At 40.3% G+C, this 16,299-nt stretch overlaps 1 protein-coding gene across 1 annotated transcript in view; it reads right to left on the bottom strand.

Moving 5' to 3' along the window:
* The window catches only part of LOC141582405 (uncharacterized), a 41,646-nt gene extending 29,829 nt beyond the window's left edge, over window positions 1-11,817 (bottom strand). The window contains exons 1-2 of the mRNA XM_074390246.1: window positions 10,813-11,817; window positions 6,359-7,024 (exon numbers count right to left, since the gene is read on the bottom strand). Of these exons, the coding sequence (XP_074246347.1) occupies window positions 6,359-6,980 (622 nt within the window). The 5' untranslated portion in view covers window positions 6,981-7,024; window positions 10,813-11,817. The remainder of the gene's footprint in view (window positions 1-6,358; window positions 7,025-10,812) is intronic.
* Window positions 11,818-16,299: the final 4,482 nt, after the last annotated feature.

Raw genomic sequence — 16,299 nt, 5'->3', positions numbered from 1 at the left:
CCTAATAGACATTTACAGAACTCTTCACCCCAAATCCACAGAATATACATTCTTCTCTGCACCGCATCACACCTACACTAAAATTGACCACATATTTAGAAGTAAATCACTCCTCAGCAAATGCAAAAGAACGTAAATCATAACAAACAGTCTCTCAGACCACAGTGCAATCAAATTAGAATTCAAGATTAAGAAACGAACTCAGAACCATACAACTTCATGGAAATTGAACAAGTGGTTCTTGAACACTGACTGGATAAACAATGAAATGAAGGCAGAAATAAAGATGTTATTCGAAATCAATGAGAACAAAGACACAACGTACCAGAATCTCTGGGATACATTTAAAACAGTGTCTAGAGAAAAATGTATAGCAATAAATGCCCACATGAGAAGCAAGGAAAGATCTAATATCAACACCCTGTCATCAAAATTGAAAGAGCTAGAGGAGCAAGATTTAAAAAACTCAAAAGCTAGCAGAAGAGCAGAAGTGACTAAGACAGAAACACCAAAAAACCCTTCAAAAAATCAATAAATCCAGGAGCTGGTTTTTTGAGAAGATCAACAAAACAGACAGACCACTAGCCAGATTAATAAAAAAGAAAAGAGAGAAGAATCAAATAGAGGCAATAAAAGACAATAAAGGGGATATCACTACCGATTCCACAGAAATACAAACTACCATCAGAGATTACTACAAACAACTCTATGCACATAAACCAGCAAACCTGAAATAAGTGGATAAATTCCTGGACACTTGCATCCTCCCAAGGCTAAACCAGGAAGAAGTTGAAACCCTGAATAGACCAATAATACGGTCTGAAGTTAAGGCAGCACTTAATAGCCTACCAACCAAAAAAATGCCAAGGTCCAGATGGGTTCACAGCTGAATTCTACCAGACATACAAAGAGGAGCTGGTACCACTCCTTCTGAAACTATTCCAAACAATCCAAAAAGAGAGAATCCTTCCCAAATCATTTTATGAGATCAACATCCTCCTGATACCAAAATCCGGCAGAGACTCAAGAAGAAAAGAAAACTTCAGGCCAATATTCATGATGAACATAGATGCAAAAATCTTCAATAAAATACTGGCAAACCGATTGCAACAGCACATCAAAAAGCTTATCCATCACTATCAAGTAGGCTTCATCCCGGGGATGCAAAGCTGGTTCAACCTATGTAAGTCTATAAAGGTAATTCACCACATAAACAGAACCAAAGACAAAAACCGCATGATCATCTCAATAGATGCAGAGAAGGCCTTCAACAAAATTCAACAGCCCTTTATGCTAAAAAGTCTCAATAAACTAGGTATCGACAGAACATATCTCAAAATAATAAAAGCTATTTACGACAAACCCACAGCCAATATCATACTGAATGGGCAAAAACTGGAAGCATTCCCTTTAAAATCTGGCACTAGACAATGATACCCTCTCTTACCACTCCTATTCAATATAGTATTGAAAGTTCCAGACAGACCAATCAGGCAAGAAAAAGAAATAAAGGGTATTCAGTTTGGAAAAGAGGAAATCAAACTGTCTCTATTTGTAGATGGCATGATTGTCTATTTAGAAGACCCCATCGTCTTAGCCCAGAATCCTGAAACTGATAAGCAACTTCAGCAAAGTCTCAGGATACAAAATCAATGTACATAAATCATAAGCATTCCTATACACCAATATCAGACTTAAAGAGAGCCAAATCGAGAATGGACTGCCATTCACAATTGCTGCAAAGAGAATAAAATACCTAGGAATACAACTAACAAAGATGTAAAGGATCTCTTCAAGGAGAACTACAAACCACTGCTCAAGAAAATAAGAGAGGACACAAACAGATGGAAAAACATTCCATGCTCATGGTTAGGAAGAATGAATATTGTGAAAGTGTCCATACTGCCCAAAGTAGTTTATAGATTCAATGCTATCCCCATCAAGCTGTGTATGACCTCTTCACAGAACTGGAAAAAACCACCTTAAACTTTGTATGGAACCAAAAGAGAGCCCACATAGCCAAGACAATCCCAAGCAAAAAGAACAAAGCTAGAGGCATCACACTACCTCACTCCAAACTATACTACAAGGCTACAGTAATCAAAACAGCATGGTACTGGTACTAAAACAGAGATATAGACCAATGGAACAGAACAGAGGCCTTGGAGGCAACACCACACATCTACAACCATATGATATTTGACAAATCTGACAAAAACAAGCAATGGGGAAAGGATTCCCTGTTTAATAAATGGTGCTGGGAAAACTGGCTAGCCATGTTTACAAAGCAGAACCTGGACCCCTTCCTGATACCTTACACTAAAATTAACTGCAATTGGATTAAAGACTTAAACATAAGACCTAAAACCATAAAAACTGTAGAAGAAAACCTAGGCAAAACCATTCAGGACATAGGCATAGGCAAGAACTTCATGACTAAAACACCAAAAGCATCAGCAACAAAAGCCAAAAAAGACAAATGGGACCTAATTAAAATCCAGAGCTTCCTCACAGCAAAAGAAACAATCATTAGAGTGAACTGGTGACCAACAGAATGGGAAAAAGTTTTTGCAATCTACCCATCTGATAAAGGGCTAATATCCAGAATCTACAAAGAACTAAAACAGATTTACAAGAAAAGAACAAACAAACCCATTCAAAAGTGGGCGAAGGATATGAACAGACACTTTTCAAAAGAAGACATATATGTGGCCAACAAACATATAAAAAAATGCTCATCTTCACTGGTCATTAGAGAAATGCAAATCAAAACTACATTCAGATACCATCTCCAACCAGTTAGAATGGCGATCATTAAAAAATCTGGAGACAACAGATGGTGGAGAGGGTGTGGAGAAATAGGAACACTTTTACACTGTTGGTGGGAGTGTAAATTAATTCAACCATTATGGAAGACAGTGTGGCGATTCCTCAAGGACCTAGAAATAGGAATTCCATTTGACCCAGCAATCCTATTACTGGGTATATATCCAAAGGATTAGAAATCATTCTTTTATAAAGACACTTGCACACGTATGTTAATTGCAGCACTGTTTACAATAGCAAAGACCTGGAGCCAACCCAAATGCCCATTGATGATAGCCTGGACAGGGAAAATGTGTCACATATACGCCATCGAATATTATGCAGCCATAAAAAATGATGAGTTTGTGTCCTTTGTAGGGACATGGATGAATTTGGAAACCATCATTCTCAGAAAACTGACACAAGAGCAGAAAATCAAACACCACATGTTCTCACTTGTGAGTGGGTGTTGAATGGTGGGAACACATGGGCACAGGGAGGGGAGCATCACACACTGGGATCTGTTGGGGGGCACTAAGGGAGGGACAGCGGGGGCAGGGAGTTGGGGAGGGATAACATGGGGAGAAATGCCAGATATAGGTGACAGGGATGGAGGCAGCAAACCACATTGTCATGTAGGTACCTTTGCAACAATCCTGCATGATCTGCATCTGTACCCTAGAACCTAAAGTGCAATAAAAAATATATCTTTTTAAAAAGTTGTTTGTATTCACATTAGCGGATTTATTGTTTTTGTTTTTTTAAAATTACTATACTTTAATTCTGGCATACCTGTGCAGAACGTGAAGATTTGTATATGTAGGTATACACGTGCCATGGTGTAATTAGCTCCCCACCCCCCAGAGGGTCCTGGTATGTGATGTTCCCTTCCCTTTGTCCATGTGTTCTCATTGTTCAACACCCACTTATGAATGAGAACATGTGATATTTGGTTTTCTGTTCTTGTGTCAATTTGTTATTTTAGAAATGAATTGATAAAAATTTAAAATTTCCTGAATTTTCTAGCCAGGTGCAGTGGCTCACACCTGTACAGCCCAGCACTCTGGGAGGCAGAGTGGGAAGAGTGCTTGAGTCTATTAGTTTGAGACCAGCCTGGGCAATATGGCAAGATCTCATCTCTACTTTTTTAAGAAAATACAATAAAAAAAAAAACCTTGCTAATTTTATTTTTCAGAACTGTTCTATCCTTACTCATTTTTGTCTGCTTGACAAAATAATCCAGATAGTTGCAGTAAGTAAAACTTCTCACTATGATGGAGATTTTGTGGATTTCTTTGTCGTGGACCGTCCGGACGGGTAGGCACGTCTGCCCGGGGGTCTCTCGACCTGCAAGAGGGTCCCAATACCTGGAAGAGGGAGTGCGCCTGAGAAAATAATAAAGACAGAGAGAGAGAAAGCGAGGCGTCTGGAGGGCTGATAGGCTGTGCCTAAACAGCAAATTTTATTTTTCAAATGCCAGGAATAAATACACTTTCTTGGCTCTGGTTTACGTCATAGCAAGAGGAATGTAAATGTATGCCTCACATGGCCTATACAATAGAGAAATCAGATACACAATGGTTGCAAGAGGAAATGCAAATGTATACCTTACATGGCCTATACAATTGAGAAGTCAGATACACAATCAGTGGTTGTAAAAAGTAACAGAATTTCCTGTAATCACAAAGCTTGTTTGCATCCAGACATTATTCCTCCTGGCTGCAGGTATCTCCGGTTTGATCTTGTTTTAGAACTGAGATGTGAAAAGTTTTTTGGTTTTGCTCATCAGAATATCTTTTAACCGGATTCTCCTTTGTCTACTCCTAACTCAACTTAACTCAATTTCCCATTCAGGAATCTCTGAGTCAGGAATCAAAGCCATCCCTTATGGTGGCATTTGCTTTGCAAATATCGACAGTTAAACCATTAGGCAGTCAGGTAAATAAAGAAAAGGTTAAAACTTATTCTTAAAAGAGTCATAAAAAAGGTTAAAAAGCAGGAACTGGTTGCTGGTAGGGGGTCACTCGGTCTAGCAGCAACGCATAGTTTTAGGCCCAAACGATATTGTGGCTGATGATATTGTGGCTGATATTAGAAACTGATCAATCATCTTTCGGTTCCTATATTCCGGATAGCTCGACTGCCTCCAGTAGGAAACTGTGTTTGGGATCAAACTCACCGTATAGTGAGACTCACGCCTTTTAGGGGTCTCACACGGGAGCGTTCCCCACAATTCCCTCTTTTTTTGTTTTTAAATGCAGCTCAAAAAGTTTGAGCTGAAGGTGCTGGAGGGAGGAGAACACAAGGCGGAAGAGGAACGGCAAGAGAATGATGAGTACAAGGAGAAAACCTCCAATGCCAATTAAGGTGGAAAGGGAAGGTAAATGAAAACCACGAGTCCAAGAGGACAACGTGTCCACAATGTCGCGGGCAATAGTGGCATCCTGCGGCAGCTGTCTTCGAGAAAAGTCAATAGCATGAATTTGACGCTGTAAGCGAAAAATGTCTAAAGACAGATTGTTGTGACTCCAAATGCCTTGTAGATGGGCACGGACCAGAGGCCAGTCCCATTCTGAGTCATTATAAGGAGCACTAGTAACACAAATGGAATTATAATCAGCATGACAACGGAAACGAAGACGAGACTGAAGATTATGAACCTTGTCACCCAAAACAGTAACAGTTTGTTCTAAAGCATTAAGCTTAGCCTCCAATTTAGAATCAATATCAATTTGAGTACCCAAAGAAACAGAAACATTATGGGCTAGATGGTTAACAAATGTGGCAGCTTGAATACTGTGAGCTAAACTTACAGCTGCTGTGGCAGCCGTGGCCACAACACTAACAATAGTCAAAATACTAGCAATAAGAATACCCAGAAAACGTTTGGGGCGGACAATTAAATCGCGGATGTCATGTAAAATTTGCAGGCTATATTCATCATACCAGGGGCCAGAAACATTAACAGGAAGCATAACATAAGGGGGTTGATGAACAACGAGAATAGTATGGGCAGGAAAAATAGAGGAATCAATGCAGTTGGTAAGAGTGCAAGAAGGGCAAGAAATATGATAGTGACCAGAAGAGACAGAAATGTTAATATGACCATAAAGTAAGGCGTAAGGAGAAGCAACACAGGCTTGAACATAATGTTGGGAGTGAGAAGGGTAAGAAACACTGCGGGTACCGGCCTTCCAATAACTAGGGGTAAGAGCAGTAAAAAGACGCCAGAGAGACGTATATGTGCGGCCAGAGGAGGTAGAAAAAACAGGAGTGGCCCAGCCGCCGGGGGACTGGTACCGGTCAAAGGAGGTAGAGAGCGGCGCAGGGAGAGACCAATCATAAAGAGTAAAACCACTAGAAAGGGTATAGGTAAGGGCAGTGCGTTGTTTAGGGTAGCAGAGTTTCCAGGGGGGAGAGGGGTCAAAAGAGGAGTTAACAGCATGACAGCGAGAGCGGGGAATAGACGGGAAATCAGGAGAGGAAGAATTCCATGACTCTTTGATACCAAGATAGGTGAGAAGCCAGTCCCTAGCATAGAAAGAGGTTTCGCCCTTAAGGAGGGCAGAAGGGCCTTCGAATGTGGTGAGGTGCTTCATTCCTAATTCAAAGCAAAAGGGACCGTTGGTAGAGGGGAGAATGGGCAAGAAGGGAATGCGAATATTGAGAGCAAGTTGGTCCCATATTTTTGACGCATAAAAACACATAGGGGGAGAAGCAGCTTGGGCAAAATAGGAGTAATTGGCAGTTTGAGGGGTAATATGAGTGGAGGAAGGGAAGCCAAAAAGAGAAGTATCATTCAAATAAACAGGAAAAGCAGGGTCAGTCCAGGTAACAGGACGGAGGATAGGAGGGTCTGGGACATAAGCCCAAAGGATTTGAGAAGAATCAGCAGAGTGAGCTTGGGAGGGGGAAACCTGGCAGGACAATATGGCCATCATGGCAATAAACATGACTGCAGGGGAACGGGAGTGTCCTTGTTCAAGAACAAGCTGGGTCGCTTCGGCAGTCAGACGGCGAAGTTGAGACCAGGTCGGCAGGGCACTGCCGTGGAGCAGTGTGCAGACTCGTTGTGCCTGTCGCAGGCGGCGGCGTCTCCGGTGGGGTGGCGATGTCAGTGTCAGGCGACGAAATCGAGGAATCAGGGTGTTTGCTCTGCCGTCGAACTGGTCCATGCTTGACAAGACGTTCAGGTACCCAAATTGGCGAGGCAGCAGACCTGGGAAAAACACAAACATGTCCTCGTCCCCAGATGAGGACTGGATCTGGTCCATGCCATTGGTTAGCTAAAGGATCTTTCCACAAGACCTCAGCTGTAGCCTTATCCTGAGGGTGCCAGAAACGGTCGGCAGCGGAGAAGCCATTAGCATCCAAAGTTAAGAAATTTAGGACATATAAGGCATGACGCAACCAGTTGTGAGGCGTCTTATGAATAAAGTGAAGGGTGCTGCCCTGTTTGAGCTTGTGTAGTAAAGTTTTGAGGACAGCATGGGAGCGTTCCACAACGCCCTGACCCTGAGGATTAAAGGGAATGCCAGTGCGATGACAAATCTGAAACTGAGAACAAAAGTTAGCAAAACCTTTGCTGGTATAGGCAGGACCGTTATCAGTCTTTAAAATCTTGGGGGGTCCTATAATAGAGAAAACTTGTAAACAGTGAGAAATAACATCCTTCACAGCTTCACCTGTATGAGCAGAGGCCACAACAAAATGAGAATAAGTGTCAATGGTAACATGCACATATTGTAATTTACCAAAGGGTGCAAAATGAGTGACATCCATTTGATAAATATGGCCTGCCTGCAAGCCTCGAGGATTAACCCCGTAATGTTGGGTAACAGGCAGGTGAGGCAAACAAGCTGTACAGGTTTTAACAATTTGTCGAGCCTGCTCTCTAGTTATCTTAAATTGCAAACGAAGGCTGCGCGCACTTTGGTGATGCAGCGCATGAGAAGCCTCGGCCTGTTGGATAGGAGATAAAACAGGGAAAACATGTTGAGTAAGTTGATCAGCAAATGAATTACCCTCAGTCAGGGGGCCAGGCAGGGTAGAGTGAGCCCTGATATGTCCTATAAAGAAAGGATGAAAACGTTTTCTCACCGCTTGTTGCAAGGGAAGGAGGAGATGAATTATTGGAGAGGAGTCTGAAAAGGAAAGAGGAGCAGTCTCTAAATTTTGTATCAGATTAACCACATACTGACTGTCAGAATAGATATTTAAGGGCGTATCCCAATTTTCTAAAACATACTGGACTGCCAGTAACTCCACACGCTGTGCTGAATGTTCATTTGTCTGGAAGGAAAACGGCTGTTTGTTGACCGTTCCAGCTGCAATCCCAGAAGAGGAACCATCAGTAAAGGCTAAAGAAGCAGAAGGCAAGGGCGATTTAACGCAGGTTTGTGGAAAGATAAGAGAGCACTGTGAATAAAATTGTAGTAGTTTATCAGCAGGATAATGACACAAAATTTGTCCTGAAAAACCTGCAAAAGCAATTTGCCAAGAGTCAGAAAACTGCCACAGCCACTGCTGTTGGGCATTAGTATATGGAACAACAATTTTCAAAGGATCAGTGCCAAACAAAGTTAAGGCACGTTGCCTGCCCTTAGCAACCAACGTAGCCACCAGGTCAAAGTAAGGGGAAAGGACTTTACCACGACTGGCTGGAAGATGGATCCATTCCAAAATCCCTTGTTGCCAAAAAACTCCAGTAGGGGTGTAAGCAGTGCGAAGAATGCAGTAACACCATGGCATATTGTCTTTAATTCTGTTCAATTTCTGTTGACGGAGGGCGTTATGCACAAGTTGCAGAGCCTGTTTAGCAGGATCCGATAATGATCTAGGAGAGGTTGGTTTGGAAGGACCCTTTAACATATCAAAGAGGGGCTTAAGTTGACCTGTTGTAAGTTTTAAACTAGGGCGAATCCAGTTAATATCACCCAAAAACTTTTGGAAATCATGTAAAGTCTTAAGATTACCTGTGGACAAAAGTGGAGTTTTAAAGGAGACCTGGTTAGACTCAATGAGTCTTCCAAGATAATGGTAAGGAGTAACAGTTTGAACCTTGTCTGGAGCAATGATAAGATTAGCTCTATTAAGACAATATTTTAGGAGTTCATATGCCTGAAATAAAAGAGACTGCGAAGGGGCAGCCAGCAATAAATCATCCATATAATGCAATAGCAGAGCATCAGGAAAGTCCTGACGTACTGGGTAAATGGCCTTGGCAACATAGGATTGACATAAAGTAGGACTATTTGCCATTCCCTGTGGGAGAACGACCCATTCATATCTATCATAAGGCCTCTCAAAATTGGTAGATGGAATGCTAAAGGCAAAACGTTTGCAATCAGCCGGAGCCAAAGGAATGGTGAAAAAGCAGTCTTTTAAATCAATAACTATAAGATGCCACTCCTGCGGCACAACAACAGGAGAGGGCAAGCCTGGTTGTAGCGGCCCCATAATTTCCATGGTTTCATTAACTTTCCTTAAGTCCTGTAATAGTCTCCATTTACCAGAACGTTTTTTAATGACAAAAATAGGAGAATTCCAAGGACTGTTAGTAGGCCGAATATGACCCGCATCAAGCTGTTCCCGAACCAACTCGCGGGCGGCAGTAATTTTTTCGGAAGACAGGGGCCATTGTTCTACCCATACCGGGGAATCAGATTTCCATGTGATAGCATCAGCATGAGCATCGGGAATTACAGTGGCCCCTTGGAAAAATACCCTAAACCTCGTTTGTCATATTTTGGAGAAGGAGAAATAGGCTCCGGTACTCCCTGTAAATTTTTACCTAAGTCTTTTCCTTCTTGGTAATCTTGTCTTTTCATAATCTGCCAAGCAAAATTTCCAATATTAAGTTTTGCTTCCATTGCTTCTAAAACATCTCGACCCCACAAATTAAACAGGAGTCCTGGAAGGATATAAGGACGAAAATATCCCTCATGTCCCTAAGCATCAGTCCACTTTAATAAATTAGTAGATTGTTCAGGATTATTACTCATTCCAATTCCTTGTAAAGAAGTCATAGAAGGGGAGGAAGGCCACTGTAAAGGCCAGTGATTAGATGAAATAACAGAAATATCAACTCTAGCATCTAGCAGACCCTTAAAAGGCTTGCTAGCAATCCATATAGTCAATTCAGGGCGAGTCAGTAATAGACTGCACCCAATAAGCGTGATTTGAGGATCCAAAAGCGGAGCAACCTCGAGTCTCAGTGGAAAGGGGTTTGCCTATAGAGGTATTCACAGGTATGACAAGAAGCTGCGCTATAGGCTTATCAGGAGTTAGAGTAAATATTCCACGAGGTGCCCAAACAATAACTTTAATTTTTCTAAAAGACTAGATTTACTGAGGACTTGAACCAACAACCTTATAGTTGCAGGCCTCACACTTTAATGAGCTAACAAGTCACTTGCTTTACAAAAAGTTAGAAAGCTTCCCTTAAATTGTATTTTGGATGCAAATTTGGCCACCTGAGGCGGTGTAGCTTGCCTGAGAGCTGAGCGGGTGGGGCTTGCAGTCGGCAGAGAAAGGGAAAAAAAAATGTCAGTTTAAAACTGAGCTAGCAGTTTCTGGGCCTTTGGCCCTGCTGCGAGTACCCCCGCCCCAATCATGCGGAGGCAAAGCTTCTGTGGTCAAATTTTCTAAGAGAGAAACAGATGGACAAACACATTCACAAAGCTTTCTCCAAACAGCAGTCAATAGAATAGTTTGAGGTAGATTATTACCTTGAAAGCAAAACTGATTAATCTTTTCTCCATTAAGTCCCCAAGCTTTGTCATCCGAACTTTCACCTTCAGGGATCCAAGAACACAATTCACGAACAATTTGCAAAAATTTCTGTACATGACTAAACTTTACATCACGACCTCTAGTCTTAATCATAAAATGTATAAACAACTTATATTCCTTAGACTCTAAATGCCCCATGTTTTACTCCAGCCTGAAAACTTGAAAATCAACACTTGTATATACACGATTAAGAAAACAACTCAAAAACTTAACTGCTGCAGCCTCACTCCTTAATTGATGTGCGTCACTGTAATCCCTCGTGTCCAGGCCCCGCGTCGTGGTCGCCAAATGTCGTGGACCGTCCGGACGGGTAGGCACGTCTGCCCGGGGGTCTCTCGACCTGCAAGAGGGTCCCAATACCTGGAAGAGGGAGTGCGCCTGAGAAAATAATAAAGACAGAGAGAGAGAAAGCGAGGCGTCTGGAGGGCTGATAGGCTGTGCCTAAACAGCAAATTTTATTTTTCAAATGCCAGGAATAAATACACTTTCTTGGCTCTGGTTTACGTCATAGCAAGAGGAATGTAAATGTATGCCTCACATGGCCTATACAATAGAGAAATCAGATACACAATGGTTGCAAGAGGAAATGCAAATGTATACCTTACATGGCCTATACAATTGAGAAGTCAGATACACAATCAGTGGTTGTAAAAAGTAACAGAATTTCCTGTAATCACAAAGCTTGTTTGCATCCAGACATTATTCCTCCTGGCTGCAGGTATCTCCGGTTTGATCTTGTTTTAGAACTGAGATGTGAAAAGTTTTTTGGTTTTGCTCATCAGAATATCTTTTAACCGGATTCTCCTTTGTCTACTCCTAACTCAACTTAACTCAATTTCCCATTCAGGAATCTCTGAGTCAGGAATCAAAGCCATCCCTTATGGTGGCATTTGCTTTGCAAATATCGACAGTTAAACCATTAGGCAGTCAGGTAAATAAAGAAAAGGTTAAAACTTATTCTTAAAAGAGTCATAAAAAAGGTTAAAAAGCAGGAACTGGTTGCTGGTAGGGGGTCACTCGGTCTAGCAGCAACGCATAGTTTTAGGCCCAAACGATATTGTGGCTGATGATATTGTGGCTGATATTAGAAACTGATCAATCATCTTTCGGTTCCTATATTCCGGATAGCTCGACTGCCTCCAGTAGGAAACTGTGTTTGGGATCAAACTCACCGTATAGTGAGACTCACGCCTTTTAGGGGTCTCACACGGGAGCGTTCCCCACATTTCTTTTTGTAGTTCTGTCAATTTTTGTTTAGTATATGTTAAGGTGGTGTTACTGATGTATACAAAATTAGAATTGTTACATCTTCCAGGTCAATTGAAACTTTTATCACGATGCTGTCACACACTTTTAATCTGTGGCAATTTTTTTTTTCACTGTCTAATTTGAGAGATAGTAGTTTATATGTATCAATTTTCCTTTTTTTTAGTTTTACATCTTTTTACATTAAATCTTTGTGGGACATGTACTTCAGTTGTGTGCCTCATCAGGAGCATACAGCTGGCTTAGACAATCAGTTTCACAAATATGCTAACTAGAACTTTGATTTCATTTACACTTATCGTAATTACTAATGTGTTTGAATGTTTTTTCTAGCAATTTATTTTGTGACTACTGTTTGTCTTGTTTATATTTCATTTCTCACCCTCGACTTATTCAGGACTGATTTTTTTCTCATCCCTTTTTATTCTCTCTATTGGTGTAGCAGTTTTTCACTGTGTTTCTTTTCATTTAGTGGCTTCTTTATAAAAATTGCCATACATAGTTCCCAAAGGCCAAAGTAACTTAATATTTTTATGCTTCCCCCAAATAATATAAGAACCAGTCCATGAGTTAATGTCCATCACCTGCCTCCCTAATCGCCTCCCTGGGACTTCACTTTTACTGCTATGTATATTATACCATTTTTTTTTCTTTAACAACATAAGACATTGTTATTTTTATTGTATATATTCCGTGTCTGTTTAGATTCTCCCATATATTTATTATTGTCCTTGTTCATATCACTTCACTTCTGCCTAAAGTACTCCTTTCAGAATTTTACTGTTGTTAGGTGTTGGTGTTGATGTGGGGTTCCAGCTCTTGCTCCTTAGCTAGTAACCAGTCTCTATTGTATGCCTGATTGTAAGGAAATTTCGTTGTCTTTGGCATCTTAGTTAAAGCAGACTGACTTTAGGTATGAATTTCTTTTTATTTATTCTGCTTAGAATTTGTTGAGCTTCCTGAGTCTGTGGTTTAAGGACTTCATCCTTTCTTTAAACTCGCTCTTTCTCTCTCTTTCTTTCTTTCCTCTCTCTTTTTCTTTCTTTGCCTTCCTCCCCTTCCTCCCTTCCTCCTTCCCTCCCTCCCTTCCTCCCTCCCTCCCTTCCTTCCTTCCTTCCTTCCTTCCTTCCTTCCTTCCTTCCTTCCTTCCTTCCTTCCTTCTTTCCTTCTTCTTTCCTTCTTAGCACATTCGCTTTTCTTTCCTGTTGGAACTTTAAATAGACATATATTAACTTTCTCTTTCTATCCTCAATGTCTGTTCTTTCAAGTTTCTGCATTTCTGTCTTTCTCTTCTCTATTGTGAATATGATTTTTTACTTAGCTCTATCTTCCAGCTTATTCTATCTTTAGCCATGTCTGCTATCCATTGTTGTGTAACCAATTTCTCCAAAACTTAGCAGCATAAAATTGCAGTTTCTGAGAGTCAATAGTTCAGGAGCTGCTTAGCTGTGTGGTTTGGGCTCAGGGTTTCTCATGAGGCTGCAGTAAAACTGCAAGCCAGTGATGCAGTTATATGACGATGCTGAAAGATTTACTTCCAGACTCACTCATGTGTCTATTGGCCGGAGGCTTCAGTATCTCACCATGTGACAGTCTGGCTTCCATGAGGGTGAGAAAGAGAGAGAAAGAAGGAGGGGAAAGAGAAAGAGAGAGGAAGAAGGAGGGGAAGGGAAAGGAAGTGAGGAGAGAGTGAGAGAAAGAGGGAGTGGGGGAGAGAGAAAGAGAGAGAGAGAAAGAGAGAAAAATTCCCCAAACAGAAGTCACAGAGAGAGACTACCCCGAACAGAAGTCACAGTACCTATTAAAACCGAATCACAGATGTACATGCTATCACTTGTGCTATAATTTGTTGGTCACACAGACTAACTCTGGTACATTGCGAGAGCAGACCATACAACACTGTGAAAATCCAGAGGTAGGATTATTAGGAGTCATCTTGGAGGCTGGCCACCAAAGCAATAAAACCTGTTCATTTAGCTCTTAATGGAAATGATTATATTTTTATTTTTGGAGTTCTGTTTTCCCCCTGATCTGCTTCGTTGTTCTTTGCTCACATTTTTAATCTCTCCATTTCAAAATATATCAAATACATTTGTTTTATATTCTATGTCTAATAACTGAAGATTTCGCTGGTCTGATTTGCTGCATGTTGTTTCTTCTGGTTGTGACTTAAAGTGTCTTGATCTCATTCATGTATGTTTTATTTTTTTATGTGACATTTTCTTATAATTTCATGTATTGGTATTCTTTAAGAAAAAATTGGGGTGTTCTTCCAAAGAGAATGTGCATTTTGTTCTGTTACTTGCCAGAAAGCCCAGAACCAGATTAAACTAAATTCCTGGCTTGTAATTTTTAAATCTCACCCAGGTAACATAAATTTAGGCTGAAAAGCTGCATGAGTATTAGCAAATGTTTATAAATCATTAGGAGAATTTCCTTCTTTCAGTCACTATCGAATCTGAGATCCTTAATTATTCTTGCACTGTCTTGAACTAGGTTTATTTGTAGCTTACCCTTACACTAAGGTCGAATGCTTTTCTGGTTGGAAACTCATGCAGAGGAGTCTCCTATTAGATTGCCCACCATGGACAGGGCATGACCTTGTTTGCCCTCCGTATCCTTTAGTAGTGTGAAACTGAAGCTCAAATATGCTCAGTGTTCTACCCCTGCTGGAGTTTCTACTTTTGCCTGGGTTTTGACTTATGAGTATAATTTGCTAGCTTATCAATGCGTTGAAAAACAAAAACAAAAACAAAATATTGCTGAAAGCATTTTATCCAAAATTTCTAATTATTTTCATTTGGAAGGGTTGGTCAAAGAACCTCATCCCCAATGTTGCTAGAAATGGGTTATCTTCTCCCCTTCACTTCCCAATTTTGGTTGTATTTTATTCAAGTATATAGCCCAGAATTGAAATATAGTGACAGAATGCATGTTACCCTTCAACTATTTTTGGAAGATTGTATTCCAGAACAGTATGCGAAGAATATTCTCTTGCTTTTGGGTTTTCTCAGTAGATATTAAAAGAGGATGTCAACTTTTCTGGAATTCAATAAGATTTCTACAGCACAATCTGCTAGACTTGGAGAAATTTAACTTCTTTATTTTAGTAAGTTCTAAAGTTTTGAAATTTTTAGTATAGACAACAATCTGAATAGGAATCTAAATTATTGATTTTTCCAAACGCAGAAGGATGGGCTAATGATGACAGAGAACCTTTTAAACCTACGATTTCTTGCTTATTCATGATATTATACTTTCTCTTTCTTCGTTCCATCTTTCACATTAAATACCCAATTTTAAATTCCATTGTCTAATTGATTTAATGATTAAGAAAATGTTCCTGATATTCAGCCTAAATTTTTCTTCCTAATTTATTCCCATTACTCTTGGTTAAATCTTGAATAACTAGGATTAATGGGACACTGAGAGCTAATTAATTGATTGCTAAAGCACTGTGGTATTACCCAACTCCACAGTGAATTCTCTTAGTTTTAGGAAACCTTTAAACACTAAACTGCATTTTAAGGCTGTTTTTTCTTATTTCTGGGTGTTTTTCACAGGCCAGTTATGTTTAATATTTTCCCTGAAGATGCCACACACAGGCATAGACTAATAAAAGGCTCAACTTTTACTTAGACATGTTCACTTTGTCTTTTGTTTATTACATTTGTGGAAAAGGCTTTCAAAAGTAAGTGACCCTGAGGGAACTGGTTAAAACTTACGGATACCCTTGAACATCAATTGACTCTCACTGAGCATGCTGCTGATTTCTGGGTCCAAAGCTTCCTCAGTTGGTTTTTACTCTGAACTTTCCTTATACCTTGCATTGCACCACTGAGTACAAACCTGTATGGTTTCCTTTGGTGAGTTTTGCAGCCCCAATGTGATTAAAGCTTCTTGAATGAGAACTTTTGTGATATCTTTTATTTTCTAAATTCTGTACTAAAGACTGAAATAATAAGCTTTTAGTTAAGAGCAAAGTGTTCCCTTAATATCCAGAATCGAGAATAGCAAATTTGATTAGTAAATCAGGGAAGTTTCTTCAAAGAGAATAGAGTTAGACTTGAAACTAGATGATTGAGTAAGATTTATGCAAATGCAGAAGTGAAGACAGGATTTTTAAACAGAAGGTACTGATGTGCAAATTCACCAAGGCAGGCCTGGTTGGGAAATTGCTGGTGGTAGGTTATAGGGTGAGTGAGTGAAGCTGGCAGGGTCATGTCACAGAAGACCCAGTGTGCTGTAGTTAGTTCTTAGATTTGGTCTTGAATGAGATGGGGAGTTCGTAACGGATGGCTTCATACATTTTTGCAGTTGAAGATGTTAATAAGATTTTACATAATGAGATTTGAAACTCTTTTTTAAAAGGAGTTGTTTGAGTGGAAGAAAAATGATTGGGTCTTTTATTTACCACATATTGGTTTGCAAGTT

The sequence above is a fragment of the Saimiri boliviensis genome, chromosome 2 (assembly GCF_048565385.1).
Source record: "Saimiri boliviensis isolate mSaiBol1 chromosome 2, mSaiBol1.pri, whole genome shotgun sequence".
In the NCBI taxonomy this organism is placed as follows: domain Eukaryota; kingdom Metazoa; phylum Chordata; class Mammalia; order Primates; family Cebidae; genus Saimiri; species Saimiri boliviensis.
This window is presented reverse-complemented; position numbering and strand designations above follow the sequence as displayed.